Genomic DNA, 24,272 nt, shown 5'->3' with positions numbered 1-24,272 from the left:
TTTTAAGGTCTTTGACATGGCCTGAGATTGAACCATTACGTCCTACCTCCAATGAAAACACAAATCTCTCAATGTTAAGTGAGATAGTCATGGGATATTGTATATAAGAAAATACAATGCATTAATGTATTGAACAGTTCCTTTAAAGGATCTAACTGTCTCTTTATGTTGATTTATAATGTAACATTGTCCAAGGTCATATAAGCATAGTTGTGATACAATAAAACTATTTTAAGCTAAACCATTAGAGAACTGAAAATCTGTGTAAATAGAAATAAGGCAACTGAGGACAATTAATTTTCTTTGGCAATTTTGATACAAAAAGAATCAATTCACTTAAAGTAAAGAGTATATATAATTTGGGGAATGTTCAACCTGTTCATTAATTATAAGAATGAAGACACTTATTATCTAATATAATAAAAGAAGATGTGGTATGATTGCCAATGAGACAACTGTCCACAAGAGACCAAAATGACAGACATTAACAACTATAGGTCACTGTACGGCCTTCAACAATGAGCAAAGCTAAATCAACATACTTATGTGCTGATTATTATAGATATAATATGTTATACAGGGTCCTCTCAGTGGAGTTGGGCTCATATATTCTGTGCTAGTGTTTAATATCTCCTGAGCTGCAAGCCTTGGGGCATTAACTTTTTATGATATTTATATCAAAGGTTTCTACCAGCAAGGACTGGACAATTTTCAATAATTTGTGTCGTTCAAATATTTTTAAAACAGTTATGCCCCTTGGCAATATCAATTATATTAAAAATTGTATTGCATTTGCCATCAAACCTCTAAGATTATAATTTATAAATAAAAAAATTATGAAAAATGGTGCTTTTTATACGACTGCAAAATATCTTTGCAGTTGTATTGTTTCGTTATTGCTGGTAGAAAAAAAATATGTGCAACGTGGGTGACATTGGAACTCAGTTCCTTTATAATATATGTAGGAGGGTCCTCAGATTGCAATATTAATAACACTTCACTATACACAATTATGCAAAGAAAGACGTGCCTTATATAAACAGAACAACTTTTTGGACTAAGATTTTGTCCTATAAAATTAGACAGTAAACTCAAAATGGGGTTATTATTTTATAGTTATATAATCCTGCACATCTTTAAAATGAGGAACTGTGTTGTTTGAAGAGATCAATATTGATTCCTTAGTGAAGAAAAAGTCATAATGACTTATACAATTGGCTATATTTTTATGTAGTTCCAGTAACAAAACATTTACGATAGGTTATTCACATAACGTAGATGTAAGGACCTTGTAATACCATTGTGTATTGATTCTGATCAATTTGTACCAAAAAGAAAAGAGAACATTTTTATTTGATGGGTTTATTATGTTATAACAGACTCATTCTATCTTTGTATTTTATACCATATGAATAACAATATTTAGCAAAATGTAAAAAGCTGTGTACTTTCAGAATTGTGAAATGAATGGTATTTTTAGAGAATATATATATATATAGTAGTGCCAGTTCTATTCTTTATACATTTGTTAACTATTGTCGATAATTTTGTTATGAAATGCTTTTTTTTTACAATATAAGCCAAGTAGGACATCATGTTATATGACCGTTGAATGTCCATTTTTGTTGGTTTATGTTGTAAGGTTGTTGTCTTTTGAACATTTTCCAGCTGTTTCCAAATTATTAAGTCACTTTTACTTGTTTTTCAAGCTGTCAATTTCTGAATTTTTGTTTTTATTTCAGGGTAAATATTTCCTGGTGAAAGATATTCCACAGAAAACAGACAGGAAATATGAGTTTTACAGGGCTCCAAACTTTAGAAAAGCATGCCCTAATTTGCCTGTATGGGCATGTGGTCAACCAACAGAACGAGGTCTGTCAACTATACTGGATAGTTTGTCAAATGAAGGTTTCACTGTAAGTTCAGTAGTTTACTGTGCAAACAAAATTTTATAATATTAGCTAAGGCTACAATTGAAACCAGAATTTCACTAAATATATATTATTCAGTATATCAAGATAGCTTAGTTTGGTACAGACACAAAGATTGTTTGTGTATAACTATAGATTCTGCAATATCAAACCATTGATTATGATATTTATCCACCCACAGCAAACCAATATGTATAGATTAATGGGTTTTCTTCACATTGAAATCTTAAAATATCAACTTTTATTTTGTCTATATGTAAATTAGTGTTCACTTTCTATGGAATGTTTTAATCAAATTTAAATGATTATTTACCAGAATGTAAATTATAGTATTGCAATTTTGGTTAAATAGAGGCGCTAAAGATACCAAAAGGACATTAAAAAACTCATAGTTGAAAATAAACTGACAACCCCATCGCTAGAAAAGAAAAAAGCCAGCAAACAAACAATAGTAAACAAAACACAAAATAGAAAACTAAAGACAGAGCTGCAAACCCCACCAAACACTGGGGATGGTCTCAGGGTAAGCAGATCCTGCACCACACGTGACACCTGTTAAGTTGCTCATGTAAGTACAAACCCAGTAATAAGTCTGATTTGGTATGTCCCATTCTGGGGGTAATTAAGTTCATGTATTTGAAGGTTAAATTGTTATATTTACATATTAGGACATCCTGTTATTTAATCTGAGAGAAGAACCTGTCTTATTTGTTGACTCTGGCTCAGATATGCTACCATACACCATTAAAGACAGAGATAACTTGGAAAGCCTGGTCCTACTTGGGAGAAGTCCACAGGAGGCAGATGAAGCAGAAGCCAGAGTTAGAAAAGAAGTAGGTATATATTCTGTTCAAGAAGTAGGTATATATTCTGTTCAAGAAGTAGGTATATATTCTGTTCAAGAAGTAGGTATATATTCTGTTCAAAGGAGGCATAGAAGCAAGGAAATGTAAAGAAACAGGAAGAGATCTTGCTTCATGTTTTTGAAAGGGCTGAAATTTTAACTATTAAAGATCATTTATTTAAGGAGATGAATGAACTGTATTTGACAACTTTCATATTTCTCCTGAAAAGATTCTGAACTACTCTAAAAATATAGTCATCACTTTGTTCATTATGCAGATATAGGATGCCTTTTCAGAATTGGGGGTGAATAGTTCAAAGTTTGAAAATGTTTGAAAAAAAAAATATTTTCATAAAAAAGAAGTTTTAAGATGATAAAAATTTCCATTGCCTGATTGAAATGAAGTTTTACAGATGGAAGATCATTAGATAAACCCCTTATTCTAAAATTTTCATTGATAACCGCTGAAAGCTCACTTTTTAGGCTGTTAGAAAACAATACAAATTGACCAACTTGCTAAAATAATTGTTCAATAGCTATACCAAATCTGATTGATAAAAAAAACATAGTTCATAAGATATTAATATTGTATTCAGATGTTATTTTATCTGTTTTTAGTCCATGAAAAGTTTGAATAATAAGGTCTATTTGAAAATACTTGAAAATCTATAAACAGCCTTGAAAAGTTCTTTTCAAGTTAGCTAATAGATTTTGATCAAAGTGCTGGGTGTATTGTTTAAGTGAACACAAAACCCATTAGACAATTGTTATAAGATGGATTGATTTGCATATCAGCATGTTCCATCTTTGTTGTGACAGCGTCTAAGTGTAGCGAATATTTGATCAAGAAGAAAAAAAACATGTTTTATCAATTTCTCCCAAGTAACCTTGAGATGATTTTCTCTCTTTCACGATTTCTTAGTAATGAGGTGAATAAACAGCAACCATCCTGATTGAGAGTAATTTCTCGCAATTTGATTGGCTGATATTGTCCTAATAAATTTCAGTACAATTTTTTATTACGTCAATTGGAATTATCTCCCTTATACAAAACAATGAGTTGCTTTACAATTTATAGTCCTATTATTTTAAATTTTTCACAGTTTCAGATTAAATATCTATAATATATTTGATTGATATTGTCCTAAAATTGATTTTAAATATGATAATATGTAATATGACAAATTCAGGATAATTTGGTTACACAGTGTTCAATTGTCCTAAGGCCAACTAAAATTAATTAGTAGATTTTCATCCAAATTTTTGAAAAACATGGGGCGGGTGGGAGGATTTTATTTTTTAAATTTTATTTCATATGAAACCCTTGTCACAAGTTCTTCATACAGCGGGGTATATGCTAGTGGAAAACAAGCTTGTATAATGTATATACATGTTGTATAAGGAATCTGACACTATTTTTTAAACTTAAATAAAAATCCCTGATTGGCAACCACTGTTATACATGTAATTGCCGCTTTAGAAACCTATTTATAGTATACATCAAAGGGAAGAGAAATGCTCTCTTCAGTTGGACTAGACCTACACCAAATTTATTTTGCTTTCTAAGCAATGGTTTGTAGTCCACATAAAATCAATAAAATGTATTGGTACAATTGTATGCAACACAAGTATTATGAGTACAAAATAAAATTTAAACTCAGTTTGGAAAGTAATTATGTGATGTAAAACATGAACTTAACCAAAAAGTAGTTTTTAAATGACTAAATTGAGGGTATTGGGACAGTTACAGAGGGTGTTTGCTGTTTGTCAACAAAAACAACAGCCATGGGTAAATATAAGGGAATTAAAATGCGTGTTTGTCGACTTTTTTTTCTCAATATACGGTCATAAATCAAACAAATTCGTGCTTGTGTCAATTTCTGTAATCCAGTCATGTTTTTTGTACCAATTTGTTCTACGATTCTTGCGCTTTGGATATCATTTACAGTCCAAATTTCCTGACACAAAGTCATCGTATAAATAAAGAAAAAACACGGTTTTCGATTCACTTGTGACTACCGCAATTTGTGTTAAATGACAAGGCGTTTTACTCGTTACTCGAATATTTCATGCACTTCTCGTTATCAATCTCTATTCTCGGTAGATGTTGTCATAATAGAGCAGCAGAATATGTCGACTCAATCATATCGTTATTAGATTACTCGGAGAAATACAAAAACGAAATTTGAAACAGGAAGTGTTGAATGAAACGAAATTATCGATGGTTCCCGGTAACGGACATGATAAAATCCGGAAATCGTATTTTTGTTAAATAAAAAAAATCGGGGCGGGACGATTTCATAGGGGCGGGCGGGGATGAAAATCTAGCAATTAATTTTAATTGGCCTAATATCATTTGTATGATAGAGTAATTAGTACATATCATTGTACACTGACTTGTCATACAGTAGTGGTATTATAATGTACTGCATTTGTTAAAACCATATTAAAGCTTACATTGTTTGAAAAAAAAGTCATAGAGTAGGCTTCTTTTTTAATCTTTTAGAAGTTTTAACACATATCTGGTGAAATTTATTTGTCCCAATAAGACATAAATTTTAGCATTTTGGTACAAAAACAACCAAACAAAGAATTGGTTCCAATATAAGTATTTTTATTGCACATAAGTCCCTTTAAAATCATGTAGAGTGTGAACACAAGTATATGCTTTCTTTTGAACATTGATATGACAGAGTACCATTGTCATTTAAATAGAACAAATTTAGAAATACTTTACCTAATAAAGCAGTGCTTCAACAGTATATTCTTGTTTCAGGTGATAGATCTAGCCATCTTGAATGACAAAAACAAGTTCTATTTCTATGGTTTTAACAGTATATTTTGTTTCAGGTGATAGATCTAGCCATCTAGATCTTGAATGACAAAAACAAGTTCTATTTCTATGGTTTTAACAGTATATTCTTGTTTCAGGTGATAGATCTAGCCATCTTGAATGACAAAAACAAGTTCTATTTCTATGGTTTTAACAGTATATTCTTGTTTCAGGTGATAGATCTAGCCATCTTGAATGACAAAAACAAGTTCTATTTCTATGGTTTTAACAGTATATTCTTGTTTCAGGTGATAGATCTAGCCATCTTGAATGACAAAAACAAGTTCTATTTCTATGGTTTTAACAGTATATTCTTGTTTCAGGTGATAGATCTAGCCATCTTGAATGACAAAAACAAGTTCTATTTCTATGGTGATATAGAAAATCCACAGAAAGAGCTTCGAGAGCTAACAGTTCAGTATGAGGATAACTTACTAGTTTCAGAGGAAGTGTATTCTAGACATATGTTGTGCTCACACAGTGTTAGGTAAGTAGTTTAAAATACTGTTAGCCACACTAAACTGATAATTTATTCATCTGCTTTTACCTTCCCTTTAAAAGCCATTTGTACTATTTGCTCTGACAAAGAAATACCCCTACTTCCATACAGAAAAGATGAAAGTTATAGTTATTGCCATTTACATTATAAGTTCCTTGGCCTTGTTTGAGTTTGAATTCTAAGTTTATGCTGGTCACGGCACCAAAATTACTACTGAAACGAATTCCTAGTCTAAAAATTGTTTCTTTTAGATCCTTAACAAACAAGTTTAGATGTACACCAAACAGAGTTATATTTAGAAAATGATTTCACAATTCTGTTTTTTTTAAATTAAGACAAGAATCTAAGAATATTTTTCTTAGGGACAAATCAATGTGATCAAAGTTAAAATACAGTCATTGAAATAATTATTTTCCTATCTGAAACATCATGTTTCATATCATTGAAATTTGAAAGTTTTATATTTTACGACTTTAAAGAAAGATGTAATATTTTACAACCAAGCGAAATAATGATTTTAGTAAACATTGAAGTCAGATTAGAATGGCATTATTTTGTGAAGTCTTTATTGAGTTTTAGTATCTTGACAGGAGCTGACCTCCTTTACAGACAGATAATCATGTGAGAGAAAGTTTATAGCTATGAATTTTAACTTTGATTTTCAAAATACATAAATTCAATGCATTTATATCAAAGTTGTTCTTTAGAGGACCATATTGTCTTAGTGTATCTAATATTAAGATTCATTAATTTCAGGTTTAAGAGATTGTGTTTTCCCTTAGAAGCTTCTCCGACAGATGAAGATATTGATGACTTTTTAAATGTATTTAAGGTAATGATTAGTGATATTCCCTGGTAGCTGTTACTGTTGTAATATTGTTGTTATGCAAGATATATTCAGTCTAGGTTGAGAATGTTTTTCCTCTGAGTAAGAATTAGCTCTTTCTCCCTCACATTTATATATATATGTAGGACTCAAATCTATGGCAGGTTCCAAATCTATGGCAGATTCCTAATCTATGGTAAATGTGACGTTACAAACGCCAAACAACTCAAATCTATGGCAGATTTTTGTTTCCTCCAAATCTATGGCAGATCTGGGGGAGAGAGTAACAGATAACGTCACAATTGAATAACGCCATATTACATCTTCGCTTCAGCTAACGATGGCGGAACCCATAGATTTGAACACCATTCAAGATGAAATTATTTTCCTGACAAAAATTTGCCGGTGGTTTTAAGGAAAATGTGACCTACTATTCCGAAGAGGGACAAGATGTGCTGTACCGGTCAATGCCCGCGATGAATAAGGGCACCGCTATTTTCAGTATCGCATATTTTTAAAAGGAGTTCTGGTAGTATTCTACGGTCTACGGCTGGCAAAGTTTATAATGTGAAAGATCAAATTACCGGATACAAATTTGATTTAAATCCACATCAAATAAAAAAGATGAATTAACGATATCGCTGAAATAAATATTATTTCAAAATTCAAACTGTATTTTGTTTTTATTTGTTACTTTTTTATTTATTTTTATTTTTATTTATTAAAAGCGGTCTTCTTGTTTGTTAAACGACTTATTAGTTGGTTTAATGAATTGATTAAACAGATACCATGCACAGTTTAAAAAAATGTTTATTTTTTACAGAGCACACCATTTCATCTTGAAGTCTGTATTAAGGTTTATGAATTTACAATTTATGACATTTTTTGGTTGACCATTATGAAATGCTTATTTCACAAATGTTTAAAGACATGTTCCCGTTGTCGTATACTTCCTCTTTCGTAAGACAAGTCATTGGTCGAATATGTACTGCATTGTTTTCTTTTTGCAAAAAAAATGCCATAGATTTGGAAACAATAAAAATCCGCCATAGATTAGGAAACTACAAAACTTGCCATAGATTAGGATTGTAAAAAAATTGCCATAGATTTGGAATGGCATGACGTCACATTTACCATAGATTAGGAATCTGCCATAGATTTGGAACTCACCATGGATTTGAGTCCTACATATATATATATATATATATATATATATATATATATATATATATATATATACACATTGATTCAGCAAGTAGCAATTTTAACGCTACCCACTTGTTTAGCACAATAAAAACTTGCAAAAGAAAAAGTTGATAATATTAAAGATATATTGATATATGTGGCTAGGAGGTAACTATTGTATAAATGTTACCCACATGATATTAACCTAAATTCTGATAAATAAAAAGTTGTAATTTAAGATAATGATAACAAAACATCAGTATACATCAGTATAATTATTTAACAAACACACAAATGAAGTTTTATGTAGAGTTTGACTCAATTGACCATTGGCAAGTTTTTCTGTGGTAATGATCTGCACTATAACACCCTCAGGTATTTGTTATTTTTAGCTCACCTGGCCCGAAGGAAAAGTAAGATTTACAAATAAGTCAATGTGGCCGAAATGGTCAGTTGACCCCTTTAGGAGTTATTGCCCTTTATAGTCAATTTTTAACCATTTTTTGTAAATCTTAGTTATCTATTACAAAAATCTTCTCCTCTGAAACTACTGGGCCAAATTAATCCAAACTTAGCCGCAATCATCTTTAGGGTATGTAGTTTAAAAAATGTGTCCGGTGACCCGGCCATCAAATCAAGATGGCCGCCACGGCTAAAAATAGAACATAAGGGTAAAATGCAGTTTTTGGCTTATAACCTGACAGTGGTAAAATTGTTTATCAGGTCAAGATCTATCTGCCCTGAAACTTTCAGCAATCGGAACAACTCGGCCTTTCTGGTTGCACGAAGAAATAACCTCGTATGCATTAGGCGGAGGAATCATTGTCCGGAAAATTTTCCGATTCGATTCAAAATTATATTTTTTCGACTGGACTGGTACATTTTTTTTACCACTACTGATTTAACTTGCTCCTGTCCGGAAAATTTTCCGATCCGATTGAATTTTATATTTTTTCGACTGGAATGGTACAAATTTTTTACCATTACTTATTTACTTTGCTCCTTCTTTCGCGCCAAAATATTTGGCAGAGTTAAAGTTCTTGATTACTCTGTGATATGTAACCAAATTATAGCGCCACCTGGAGGATAGAACTTCTTTGTGTCGCGGATCACTACAATTCCGGCCAACAATTTAAGAAGAATTTCTCCGTAGTGCATACGAGGCTATTGTACTGCGTAGCGAGAATGGCCGAGTAGTTACGATTGTTTCAGATGAATCGGACAACCCGTTGTTGGGTTGCTGCCCCTGAATTGGTAATTTTAAGGATATTTTGCTGTTTTTGGTTATTATCTTGAATATTATTATAGATAGAGATAAACTGTAAACAGCAATAATGTTCAGAAAAGTAAGATTTACAAATAAGTCAATGTGGCCGAAATGGTCAGTTGACCCCTTTAGGAGTTATTGCCCTTTATAGTCAATTTTTAACCATTTTTTGTAAATCTTAGTTATCTATTACAAAAATCTTCTCCTCTGAAACTACTGGGCCAAATTAATCCAAACTTAGCCGCAATCATCTTTAGGGTATGTAGTTTAAAAAATGTGTCCGGTGACCCGGCCATCAAATCAATATGGCCGCCACGACTAAAATAGAACATAGGGGTAAAATGGAGTTTTTGGCTTATAACTCAAAAACCAAAGCATTTAGAGCAAATCTGACAGTGGTAAAATTGTTTATCAGGTCAAGATCTATCTGCCCTAAAATTTTCAGATGAATCGGACAACCTGTTGTTGGGTTGCTGCCCCTGAATTGGTAATGTTAAGGAAATTTTGCTGTTTTTGGTTATTATCTTAAATATTATTATAGATAGAGATAAACTGTAAACAGCAATAATGTTCAGCAAAGTAAGATTTACAAATAAGTCAACATGACCGAAATGGTCAATTGACCTCCTAAGGAGTTATTGTCCTTTATAGTCAATTTTTAACAATTTTCATAAAATTTGTAAATTTTTGTTAACATTTTCCACTGAAACTACTGGGCCAAGTTCATTATAGATAGAGATAATTGTAAGCAGCAAGACTGTTTAGTAAAGTAAGATGTACAAACACATTACCATCACCAAAACACAATTTTGTCATGAATCCATCTGCTTCCTTTGTTTAATATTCACATAGACCAAGGTGAGCGACACAGGCTCTTTAGAGCCTCTAGTTATATTACCAGTGCAAATTTTTGTATCTAATTCCATCTAAGATTTTATATGAAAAGAGCATAAGATGTGCAGTATTTTGGCTTCACTAGGTCATTAATGATGTTAAGGAAACTCATAAGGATTGTGTTGAATGCACCAATTATAAATAATAAGAAGTTCATTTGCACATTGAAGATTAATATAATATCCAATACAAAAAGGGTAGATGAAATCATGTAATAATCTTTATAAAGAATGCACATCAAAAGTCAGTTCTTTCTCCTTGAAAATTTCAAATAACTCATTACACACAGAAAAATGAATAGATTAGTTGTCTCTTTGTAGGATAATTTTCTAGAAATTAAATTAATGTAATTGAAATAGCCATTTTACTTTACTTTTTTCAGAACAATCGTCTGGCTGGGATCTTGAAATTAGATTTAGCGTATTTGGTCAACAAGAATTAATGGAAAAATTACCACATAGTTATTTCATCAAATTTTTTGTCATTTCATATAACTGTTGATTTATTCCAATTGATATTTTGAAAAATGTGTCTAATCCTATGAAATAGCAATTCCAGTTAGCAGACAAAAGTTAATGATGTATTTTTACAGAACAACCTCCAATGATTGCTATAACCTGTCTGGTATTTCTAGATTCCAATGACGTTGTCATTGTAATTAACCTAAAGTTTTTAACCCTAAGCTAGCTGGTAAATATCTTATATGCGAGGGAAAAAAAACAGTTGCTGATTGATATAACGATATTTGAAATCTTATTTAAAGTTATTGCAAATATAAGTTCTTTCGCTTTAAAATATTAAATAAAAGTTTCATGAATTGATAAGAACTTGTTGAAAATAACACTTTTGTCAGAAAGGGGTTGGTTGGTGCTGTTTTAATTTATACTTAGGTATGATTTTCAAAATTTTTATTCGTTAAGACAAAATCATCCTTTTATCATAAAGGATCTATATGGTCTTTTTGTTTAACCTATTATTTATTTTTATGCCCCACCTACGATAGTAGAGGTGCATTATGTTTTCTGGTCTGTGCCTCCGTTCGTCCGTCCGTCCGTTCGCTTCAGGTTAAAGTTTTTGGTCAAGGTAGTTTTTGAAGAAGTTGAAGTCCAATCAACTTGAAACTTAGTACACATGTTCCCCATGATATGATCTTTCTAATTTTAATGCCAAATTATAGTTTTGACCCCAATTTCATGGTCCACTGAACATAGAAAATGATAGTGCGAAGTTCAGGTTAAAGTTTTTGGTCAAGGTAGTTTTTGATGAAGTTAAAGTTACATCAACTTGAAACTTAGTACACATGTTCCCTATGATATGATCTTTCTACTTATAATTCCAAATTATAATTTTGACCCCAATTTACGGTCCACTTAACATAGAAAATGATAGTGCGAGTGGGGCATCCGTGTACTATGGACACATTCTTGTTATGTCTTTTCATGACATAAGTGTGTCCTACTAATGGGATGAGTTATAAAGTTATGGTCTTTAAATTAAGCTATCTGTAAAAGAACATTTTTCCTTTCAATCTCTAGTTAAGTTTACTATAGAGATTTATGTGGTGATGCCAAATTTAGTTTAAACATTACCATTAGTCCATTAACGGTAGATGTACATGTCCACTAGTCATAAATATGAAATAGTCTGTGATAATTTTAGAAACAGTGACAAATTCTTTCTATTCCAAGGGAGCACAAATGATTCTATAATCACATTAAATCTTTGACGTTTTTTTTCCATTGAACTTTCATATTATATTATTGTATTTTAGTGATGAGATATGGTAAGCATAAGGTCAACCCTGGAAAACCTTGATTGAAATAACCATTCAAAATCAAATTATTTATTTAACATTAATCTATAAAAAACACACACTTTTGCTTGATGGCATGCCTCCATATCCCTAACCTACATAATGAGCATAAGGTATGAAAGGAAGAGTTCGTTAACTTCTTATCTGTTTGTCTAGGGCACAGCAGTAACCAGTTTTTTACTATCACTGTATGAGGTATATTTTAGACAGACATATTTTAAAATTAATGCATATAGTTTTGAACCTTAGTATTCCCTTTTTTATTTGTAACCCATTCCACTGTCTCTTTACTTGTAACAGATGCCATAACTTTTCATGCTCATGCACTTTAACTACATAAATAAATAAATATATCTGAGTTTGAAAACAATGCCCTCCCTTTTTGATCGTAAAACTTTCAACCCCTTGTATCAACTTACAAAGTTTTATTTAATTTTGTGGGGTCGCCCCAATATTCCGACACCCCGTTAGTCCGACACTGTCCAAGGTTAGGGGGAAGGCTGGGATTTCACTAACATGTTCACTATACATTATGTATGTATGTGCCTGTCAGGAGCCTGGAATGCAGTGGTTGTCGTTTGATTATGTGATACCTATTAGTTTTTCGTTCATTTTTTTTTATAGATGAGGCCGTTAGTTTTCTTGTTTGAATTGTTTTATATTGTCATTTTGGGGCCTTTTAAAGCTGACTATGCAGTATGGGCTTTGCTCATTGTTAAAGACCGTACGATGACCTATAGTTGTAAATTTCTGTGTCATGTTGGTCTCTTGTGGAGAGTTTTTTCATTAGCAATCATACCACATCTTTTTTATATATATATATATATATAGGCACGATTAAAACAACGTCATCACACAATTTTAGGGGAAACAAGTTCCATTTCAGGGTTTCGGACCAATGGGGTGTCGGACTAGTGGGGTGTCGGACTAACAGGATGTCAGAACATCGGGGCTGCCACAATTTTGTCATGTCAAAAAAAAAATTAAGTGTCAGTCAAAAAATCAGGAAAATCATCAGACAAACACAAACCCAGGATCCTGAATAAAAGATGTCAAAAAGGACCAACTAGGTGCTCAGAAAAGATAAGCAAATCCTGCTTCTACCAAGACACCCATCGTGCGTTTGATGAATGTCATGCTCAAAGAACATGAATCTACAAAGTATAGAGACAGTATGCAGCACATCAATTAAGGGTTGATCAAACTTAGTGATGACACTCAATATATATGTAGGGGTACTTATTTTAAATTCTTAATGTGTGTGGGTACAAAACAGCTGCTTTAACAATTGTAACCAATTTTAACAAGAAACAACTGCCAAATGACCTTTTTCTGTTTTTGTTTTTTTATTATTTAATCAGAAACTCACAGTTTTTATAAAGTTTATTAATTTATTAGGTTTGCTATACATGAAAGTAGCATAATTAATAATTAGCACCGATATTCTATTTATCTACTTTATATGAAAGAAAACAGACCATAGTTCTCCTTAGATCTGATCTTTATGTTATTGATATGTCATTTAAACAGTTTGAAGTTTCAGGGAGAATATTGTCAAGTAAAGAGAACATTATTTGGCCTATATTTTTACTGATTTTCCTATAAATTTATACTAAAAGTTATACCATTACTAAATGGAAAATGGGTACTTCAGAAACCAGGATGTCATAGTAAATGTAGTAGATTAACCATAATCTCGTAGAAAAACTACTTCAATTTATTTTCCTGAAAATATTCAGTCTAAATGAACCAATTGATTAATATACTTTGAATATTATCTATGTCAATATTCAATTGGAAAACCTGAACTAGATAATCGACAAAAAAAATCTTTTTCTCTGGAATATCACTTTTTAAATGGTTATATCTTTAGGGGTACTTGAAAATATATGTTGAAATGTATGTATGGGAAAATTTGCTCTGTTTATTCTTTTGCCCTTAATAAATCTCTTGGCATCAATAGTTGAAATAATAATGATAGAATACATGTCAATGAGACAGCAACACAACAATACAAAAACATAAAAGATATCTAGAATTTAGAAATAGACAGGTGTATTTACAAGATGTCTAGCTCAATATCACAAAGTGTCTGAAAAAAGTTTTGAGTAAAGATTTTTATGCCCCACCTACGATAGTAGAGGGGCATTATGTTTTCTGGTCTGTGCCTCCGTTCGTCCGTTCGTTTGTCCGTTCGTTCGTCCCGCTTCAGGTTAAAGTTTTTGGTCGAGGTAGTTTTTGATGAAGTTGAAGTCCAATCAATTTGAAACTTAGTACACATGTTCCCTATGATATGATCTTTCTAATTTTAATGTCAAATTAAAGTATTGACCCCAATTTCACGGTCCAGTGAACATGTAAAATGATAGTACGAGTGGGGGCATCCGTGTACTATGGACACATTCTTGTTTATATATATATATAAAAATAAAAAGATTTTGTATAATTGCCAATGAGACAACTTTCTATGAGAGACCAAATGACATAGAAGTTAACAACTATAGATCACCATATGGACTTCAACAATGAGCAAAAACCTATACTGCATAGTCAGCTTTAACAGGCTCAATGATATCTATAAGTAGTTCTGTAAGAAGTTCTATAAGTCAATAGTTTTAGGAAACAGTATAATTGTCGAGCCTGCAACTTTTGTTGCAGAAAGCTCGACATAGGGATAGTGATCCGGCGGCGGCGTTAGCTCACTTCTTAAAAGCTTTATATTTTAGAAGGTGGAAGACCTGGATGCTTCATACTTTGTATATAGATGCTTCATGTTACGAAGTTTCCGTCAGTCACATGTCCAATGTCCTTAAGTTTTTGAGTTTTGGTCTTTTTATCTAATGCTATATGCCATAGGTCAACTATATTTGGTGTATGGAAATATTTTATGATCTTTATGTCAGTCGAGCAGGTTTTATTTAACCGTGACCTCATTTTCACGGTTCATTGCACAGTGTTAAGTTTTTGTGTTTTGGTCTATTTTTCTTAAACTATAAGTAATGTGTCAACTATATATGTTGTATAGAAGCATTGTTAGCTGTACCTGTCTGCCTGGCATGGTTCATCTGACCTGGACCTCTTTTTCAAGGTTCATTGGTCTTTGTTTAGTTATCTTGGTTAATGTTAAGTTTATGTGACAGTTGTAATAAAGCTTAGCTTTATACTTAGGACTATCAACACAATATCAATGATAAGTATAGAAGGCGAGACATTTCAGCATGTGCACTCTTGTGATAGTTTTTGTACATTTTTTTTATATTAAATTTCTTTGCATATATATATATATAAAAAAAAAAATATAGTGCCTTTAAACAAAGTTCATGACTTTTGATTTCTATTAAAATACTGAATGAAAATTTGTAAATTCAAAATTTGGTGATACTCAACTTTTTTGACACTGTATAAAACTGTTTTTTAAACAATATGAAATAACATGTTACCCTTTACTTTTCATTCCAGGAATGTCCAAAGTTTTTTGAGAAATCCAAATCATGTAATCCAGGTCTGCTGTTTACTTGTAATTCTGGTCAGGACAGGGCTACAGTTGGATCTATTATGGGATGTCTCGTGCTTGCACAAAAATATGGCTTTCCTCAGGATTTAAAGTGAGTAGAACAATTAAGTTTCATGAGTAGTATGAGTGTAAATACCTTTATGTAAAATAAAATTAAAATAATGTTTTGAACGAATTGTTAAAAAAAGTTTGTTGTTTTTCATTGCTTGTAATTACTATGTTTTTATGTCCCACTTAAGGGCATTATGTTTTTCTGTCTGTGTGTCTGTTCATTCATCTGTGGGTCTCTCTTGAAATTAAAGTGTTTTGTCAAGGTAGTTTTTAATGAAGATGAAGTTGAAGTTTAATCAACTTGAAGCTGAGTACACATGTTCCCTATGATATGATCTTTCTAGTTTTAATGCTAGCTTAGAGTTTTGTCCACTGAACATAGAAAAGGATAGTGCAGGGAATAGCATCCATGTACTATTGACACATGCTTGTTTTTACAATTCTGGCTTAATCTCTGAACAGAGAGACTGATTCTCCTCAAATTCTATTATCAAACAAATTGCAAGAATTGAAAGTGAAAAATGTTTGACATCTTTACAAAAAAAGAATATTCCTAGGTGGAAAAGTTATCTCAGTTACTCATTTACAGTTATCATTAGTCTGTCAATTCTTGGATTATCTGTTTGAAACTCCTAAATCCCATGGTGCATTTGACTCAGATCTTAATTGACAAGCATTGCTGTTTTGTCCTAAAAAAGTTTCTTCCTTCTCACTGGAAAATTTCCTACTTTCTCCACCAATAAAGGTTCTTTAATTTTATTATTCAGCTTCAAGTTTTATGATCAAATTACTTATAAAAGCACCTTGAGTGATGGTATTAAAGTATTGCACACATGCATTTATATGTGACTCAATTAATATCCATCACGTGGCTTTTAATGTTAATCCGTTAAGAAATTTGTTACATCACAGTTTTATTCTTTCTACTGTAGATCTCAACACCAATCATCAAAGAAATTTAACAGCTTACAGAAAGGGGACTACTACTCGGTCCAAAAACTTGTCAGAATAATTCCTAATGGTGTCCATATCAAAAACCAGGTAACAAAACTTGTCAGAATAATTCCTAATGGTGTCCATATCAAAAACTAGGTAAAGAAAACTTGTCAGAATTATTCCTAATGGTGTCCATATCAAAAACCAGGTAAGAAAACTTGTCAGAATAATTCCTAATGGTGTCCATATCAAAAACCAGGTAAGAAAACTTGTCAGAATAATTCCTAATGGTGTCCATATCAAAAACCAGGTAAAGAAACTTGTCAGAATAATTCCTAATGGTGTCCATATCAAAAACCAGGTAACAAAACTTGTCAGAATAATTCCTAATGGTGTCCATATCAAAAACCAGGTAAGAAAACTTGTCAGAATAATTCCTAATGGTGTCCATATCAAAAACCAGGTAACAAAACTTGTCAGAATAATTCCTAATGGTGTCCATATCAAAAACCAGGTAACAAAACTTGTCAGAATAATTCCTAATGGTGTCCATATCAAAAACCAGGTAACAAAACTTGTCAGAATAATTCCTAATGGTGTCCATATCAAAAACCAGGTAACAAAACTTGTCAGAATAATTCCTAATGGTGTCCATATCAAAAACCAGGTAACAAAACTTGTCAGAATAATTCCTAATGGTGTCCATATCAAAAACCAGGTAAGAAAACTTGTCAGAATAATCCCTAATGGTGTCCATATCAAAAACCAGGTAAGAAAACTTGTCAGAATAATTCCTAATGGTGTCCATATCAAAAACCAGGTAAGAAAACTTGTCAGAATAATTCCTAATGGTGTCCATATCAACAACTAGGTAAAGAAACTTGTCAGAATAATTCCTAATGGTGTCCATATCAAAAACCAGGTAAGAAAACTTGTCAGAATAATTCCTAATGGTGTCCATATCAAAAACCAGGTAAGAAAACTTGTCAGAATAATTCCTAATGGTGTCCATATCAAAAACCAGGTAAGAAAACTTGTCAGAATAATTCCTAATGGTGTCCATATCAACAACTAGGTAAAGAAACTTGTCAGAATAATTCCTAATGGTGTCCATATCAAAAACCAGGTAAGAAAACTTGTCAGAATAATTCCTAATGGTGTCCATATCAAAAACCAGGTAACAAAACTTGTCAGAATAATTCCTAATGGTGTCCATATCAAAAACCAGGTAACAAAACTTGTCAGAATAATTCCTAATGGTGTCCATATCAAAAACCAGGTAAGAAAACTTGTCAGAATAATTCCTAATGGTGTCCATATCAAAAACCAGGTAAGAAAACTTGTCAGAATAATTCCTAATGGTGTCCATATCAAAAACCAGGTAAGAAAACTTGTCAGAATAATTCCTAATGGTGTCCATATCAAAAACCAGGTAACAAAACTTGTCAGAATAATTCCTAATGGTGTCCATATCAAAAACCAGGTAACAAAACTTGTCAGAATAATTCCTAATGGTGTCCATATCAAAAACCAGGTAACAAAACTTGTCAGAATAATTCCTAATGGTGTCCATATCAAAAACCAGGTAACAAAACTTGTCAGAATAATTCCTAATGGTGTCCATATCAAAAACCAGGTAACAAAACTTGTCAGAATAATTCCTAATGGTGTCCATATCAAAAACCAGGTAACAAAACTTGTCAGAATAATTCCTAATGGTGTCCATATCAAAAACCAGGTAACAAAACTTGTCAGAATAATTCCTAATGGTGTCCATATCAAAAACCAGGTAAGAAAACTTGTCAGAATAATTCCTAATGGTGTCCATATCAAAAACCAGGTAAGAAAACTTGTCAGAATAATTCCTAATGGTGTCCATATCAAAAACCAGGTAAGAAAACTTGTCAGAATAATTCCTAATGGTGTCCATATCAAAAACCAGGTAAGAAAACTTGTCAGAATAATTCCTAATGGTGTCCATATCAAAAACCAGGTAAGAAAACTTGTCAGAATAATTCCTAATGGTGTCCATATCAAAAACCAGGTAAGAAAACTTGTCAGAATAATTCCTAATGGTGTCCATATCAAAAACCAGGTAAGAAAACTTGTCAGAATAATTCCTAATGGTGTCCATATCAAAAACCAGGTAAGAAAACTTGTCAGAATAATTCCTAATGGTGTCCATATCAAAAACCAGGTAAGAAAACTTGTCAGAATAATTCCTTATGGTGTCCATATCAAAAACTAGGTGACGAAACTTGTCAGAATAATTCCTAATGGTGTCCATATCAAAAACCAGGTAACAAAACTTGTTAGAATAATTCCTAATGGTGTCCATATCAAAAACCAGGTATAGAAACTTGTCAGAATAATTCCTAATGGTGTCCATATCAAAAACCAGGTAACAAAGCTTGTCAGAATAATTCCTAATGGTGTCCATATCAAAAACCAGGTATAGAAACTTGTCAGAATAATTCCTAATGGTGTCCATATCAAAAACCAGGTATAGAAACTTGTCAGAATAATTCCTAATGGTGTCCATATCAAAAACCAGGTAACAAAACTTGTCAGAATAATTCCTAATGGTGTCCATATCAAAAACCAGGTAACAAAACTTGTCAGAATAATTCCTAATGGTGTCCATATCAAAAACCAGGTATAGAAACTTGTCAGAATAATTCCTAATGGTGTCCATATCAAAAACCAGGTAACAAAACTTGTTAGAATAATTCCTAATGGTGTCCATATCATAAACCAGGTAACAAAACTTGTTAGAATAATTCCTAATGGTGTCCATATCAAAAACCAGGTATAGAAACTTGTCAGAATAATTCCTAATGGTGTCCATATCAAAAACCAGGTAACAAAACTTGTTAGAATAATTCCTAATGGTGTCCATATCAAAAACCAGGTAACAAAACTTGTTAGAATAATTCCTAATGGTGTCCATATCAAAAACCAGGTATAGAAACTTGTCAGAATAATTCCTAATGGTGTCCATATCAAAAACCAGGTAACAAAACTTGTTAGAATAATTCCTAATGGTGTCCATATCAAAAACCAGGTAACAAAACTTGTTAGAATAATTCCTAATGGTGTCCATATCAAAAACCAGGTATAGAAACTTGTCAGAATAATTCCTAATGGTGTCCATATCAAAAACCAGGTAACAAAACTTGTTAGAATAATTCCTAATGGTGTCCATATCAAAAACCAGGTAACAAAACTTGTTAGAATAATTCCTAATGGTGTCCATATCAAAAACCAGGTATTGAAAACTTGTCAGAATAATTCCTAATGGTGTCCATATCAAAAACCAGGTAACAAAACTTGTCAGAATAATTCCTAATGGTGTCCATATCAAAAACCAGGTAAGAAAACTTGTCAGAATAATTCCTAATGGTGTCCATATCAAAAACCAGGTAAGAAAACTTGTCAGAATAATTCCTTATGGTGTCCATATCAAAAAACAGGTCAGGAAACTTGTCAGAATAGTTCCTAATGGTGTCCATATCAAAAACCAGATAAAGAAACTTGTCAGATTAATTCCTAATGGTGTCCATATCAAAAACTAGGTAAAGAAACTTGTCAGAATAATTCCTAATGGTTTCCATATCAAAAACTAGGTGAAGAAACTTGTCAGAATAATTCCTAATAGTGTCCATATCAAAAACTAGGTAAAGAACCTTGTCAGAATAATTCCTAACGGTGTCCATATCAAAAACTAGGTAGAGAAACTTGTCAGAATAATTCCTAATGGTGTCCATATAAAAACTAGGTAAGAAACTTGTCAGAATAATTCCTAATGGTGTCAGTATCAAAAACTAGGTAAAGAAACTTGTCAGAATAATTCCTAATGGTGTCCATATCAAAAACTAGGTAAAGAAACTTGTCAGAATAATTCCTAATGGAATCCATATCAAAAACCAGGTTAGGAAACTTGTCAGAATAATTCCTAATGGTGTCCATATGAAAAACCAGGTAAGGAAACTTGTCAGAATAATTCCTAATGGTGTCCATATCAAAAACCAGGTAAGAAACTTGTCAGAATAATTCCTAATAGTGTCCATATCAAAAACTAGGTAAGAAAACTTGTCAGAATAATTCCTAATGGTGTCCATATCAAAAACCAGGTAAAGAAACTTGTCAGAATAATTCCTAATGGTGTCCATATCAAAAACCAGGTAAGAAAACTTGTCAGAATAATTCCTAATGGATGTCCATATCAAAAACCAGGTAAAGAAACTTGTCAGAATAATTCCTAATGGTGTCCATATCAAAAACCAGGTAAGAAAACTTGTCAGAATAATTCCTAATGGGTGTCCATATCAAAAACTAGGTAAAGAAACTTGTCAGAATAATTCCTAATGGTGTCCATATCAAAAACTAGGTAAGAAAACTTGTCAGAATAATTCCTAATGGTGTCCATATCAAAAACCAGGTATAGAAACTTGTCAGAATAATTCCTAATGGTGTCCATATCAAAAACTAGGTAAGAAAACTTGTCAGAATAATTCCTAATGGTGTCCATATCAAAAACCAGGTAAGAAAACTTGTCAGAATAATTCCTAATGGTGTCCATATCAAAAACCAGGTAAGAAAACTTGTCAGAATAATTCCTAATGGATGTCCATATCAAAAACTAGGTAAAGAAACTTGTCAGAATAATTCCTAATGGTGTCCATATCAAAAACTAGGTAAAGAAACTTGTCAGAATAATTCCTAATAGTGTCCATATCAAAAACTAGGTAAGAAAACTTGTCAGAATAATTCCTAATGGTGTCCATATCAAAAACCAGGTATAGAAACTTGTCAGAATAATTCATAATGGTGTCCATATCAAAAACCAGGTAAGAAAACTTGTCAGAATAATTCCTAATGGGTGTCCATATCAAAAACCGGGTAAGAAAACTTGTCAGAATAATTCCTAATGGTGTCCATATCAAAAACCAGGTAAGAAAACTTGTCAGAATAATTCCTAATGGTGTCCATATCAAAAACCAGGTAAAGAAACTTGTCAGAATAATTCCTAATGGTGTCCATATCAAAAACCAGGTAAGGAAACTTGTCAGAATAATTCCTAATGGTGTCCATATCAACAACTAGGTAAAGAAACTTGTTAGAATCATTCCTAATGGTGTCCATATCAAAAACTAGGTAAAAAAACTTGTCAGAATAATTCCTTATGGTGTCCATATCAAAAACCAGGTATGGAAACTTGTCAGAATAATTCCTAATGGTGTCCATATCAAAAACTAGGTAAAGTAACTTGTCAGAATAATTCCTAATGGTGTCCATATCAAAAACCAGGTAAGAAAACTTGTCAGAATAATTCCTAATGGGTGTCCATATCAAAAACTAGGTAAAGAAACTTGTCAGAAGAATTCCTAATGGTGTCCATATCAAAAACTAGGTAAAGAAACTTGTCAGAATAATTCCTAATGGGTGTCCATATCAAAAACCAGGTAAGAAAACTTGTCAGAATAATTCCTAATGGTGTCCATATCAAAAACTAGGTAAAGAAACTTGTCAGAATAATTCCTAATGGTGTCCATATCAAAAACTAGGTAAAGAAACTTGTCAGAATAATTCCTAATGGGTGTCCATATCAAAAACCGGGTAAGAAAACTTGTCAGAATAATTCCTAATGGTGTCCATATCAAAAACCAGGTAAGAAAACTTGTCAGAATAATTCCTAATGGTGTCCATATCAAAAACCAGGTAAAGAAACTTGTCAGAATAATTCCTAATGGTGTCCATATCAAAAACCAGGTAAGGAAACTTGTCAGAATAATTCCTAATGGTGTCCATATCAACAACTAGGTAAAGAAACTTGTTAGAATCATTCCTAATGGTGTCCATATCAAAAACTAAGTAAAAAAAACTTGTCAGAATAATTCCTAATGGTGTCCATATCAAAAACCAGGTATGGAAACTTGTCAGAATAATTCCTAATGGTGTCCATATCAAAAACTAGGTAAAGAAACTCGTCAGAATAATTCCTAATGGTGTCCATATCAAAAACTAGGTAAAGAAACTCGTCAGAATAATTCCTAATGGTGTCCATATCAAAAACCAGGTAAGGAAACTTGTCAGAATAATTGCTAATGGTGTCCATATCAAAAACCAGGTAAGGAAACTTTTCAGAATAATTGCTTATGGTGTCCATATCAAAAACTAGGTAAAGACACTTGTCAGAATAATTCCTAATGGTGTCAATATCAAAAACTAGGTAAAGAAACTTGTCAGAATAATTCCAAATGGTGTCCATATCAAAAACCAGGTAAGAAAACTTGTCAGAATAATTCCTAATGGTGTCCATATCAAAAACTAGGTAAAGAAACATTATGCCAAAAATTCAAAAATACTATGGATTCATTTATTTATGTAGCAACCAATTTTACATTAATAAATGAAAAATGAATTTAATGGGTTTGACTTAAACTCTGCATACCACCCTTAGGAAATTTGTACTAAGTTGAACGATTAAATTCATGATTCACCTTTACCCACAGTATTCACAAATTCCCGGAATAATAATAAATCCACAGTACATACTTATAGAACAATAGGTAGTTTCTTTTTATGCCCCACCTACGATAGTAGAGGGGCATTATGTTTTCTGGTCTGTGCGTCCGTTCGTCTGTCTGTCCTGCTTCAGGTTAAAGTTTTTGGTCAAGGTAGTTTTTGATGAAGTTGAAGTCCAATTGACTTCAAACTTAGTATACATGTTCCCTATGATATGATCTTTTTAATTTTAATGCCAAATTAGAGGGTTTACCCCAATTTCACGGTCCACTGAACATAGAAAATGATAGTGCGAGTGGGGCATTCATGTACTGGGGAAACATTCTTGTTTGATACTGACTATATCATGTGGAATATCTTAGAAGAGCCCGTTAGGGCGAGTTAAGATATTACACGTGATATAGTCAGTATAAAAAAAAAAATTACCTATTATTCTGTTTATCGGTTATTATGACGTCACACAATGTATTGCCTAATATTTTCAGTGATACAGCCAGTACGTTGATACTCGAAAATATTAGACAGTAAGATCAAAGGGAAAATATACGAATTACCAATAATTTAAAATATTGAACTTTAATGTAGTAACAACACAAGGTTCTCCAACTCTGTTTTATTATCAACAATAGTAAGGCCACACCAAGCCACTAAAATTGAAAACAAATGAACATAATTGAAGAATGGCAACTTAAGGTTTCCAATGATAGGGATCTATCTTCTTAGAAATAATTGATATTTGATATCTCTATATACATGATATGGGTTTATTTCTGTTAATAGTATTGTGGTTTTCTTGATTAAAGACATAAAACTTGTGATTAGTGTTATTTGAAACTTGAATTTGTATACAAAACAGCAATACGCATAAATTCATTGAAATATTATATGTTTATGGCCTTCACGTTTTAGAATTGTAATTAAAAGTTTTTATATTTCACTGAAAGGTGATTTACTTGTACATGAAATGGCAATGAAGCATCAGTATTTTTATAAATTTGATATAATGTTATCGATTTATCAAGGTTTGTCAAACCCTATTTAATTGTGAGTAACTATATATGTATCCAAGACGTTACACATCATTTCACATCAACATGATCAATATTCATTCATTACCAGGGCAGGAGTAAATGTGCATCTCTGACATGTTT

The 24,272-nt window shown here is 32.0% G+C and overlaps 1 protein-coding gene across 5 annotated transcripts in view; it reads left to right on the top strand.

The window, feature by feature from the left end:
• LOC143044407 (paladin-like) overlaps positions 1-24,272 on the top strand; it is a 127,843-nt gene that overhangs the window by 82,427 nt on the left and 21,144 nt on the right. For all 5 annotated transcript variants that reach the window (XM_076216410.1, XM_076216411.1, XM_076216413.1 and 2 more), the window contains 6 exons: positions 1,743-1,916; positions 2,600-2,764; positions 5,932-6,095; positions 6,864-6,939; positions 15,552-15,697; positions 16,590-16,698. In XM_076216410.1, coding sequence (XP_076072525.1) covers positions 1,743-1,916; positions 2,600-2,764; positions 5,932-6,095; positions 6,864-6,939; positions 15,552-15,697; positions 16,590-16,698 — 834 coding nt within the window. The remainder of the gene's footprint in view (positions 1-1,742; positions 1,917-2,599; positions 2,765-5,931; positions 6,096-6,863; positions 6,940-15,551; positions 15,698-16,589; positions 16,699-24,272) is intronic.

Source organism: Mytilus galloprovincialis, chromosome 9, assembly GCF_965363235.1.
Source record: "Mytilus galloprovincialis chromosome 9, xbMytGall1.hap1.1, whole genome shotgun sequence".
Lineage (NCBI taxonomy): Eukaryota > Metazoa > Mollusca > Bivalvia > Mytilida > Mytilidae > Mytilus > Mytilus galloprovincialis.
Note: the sequence above shows the minus strand (reverse complement) of the source record. Positions and strands in the feature narration are given on the sequence as shown.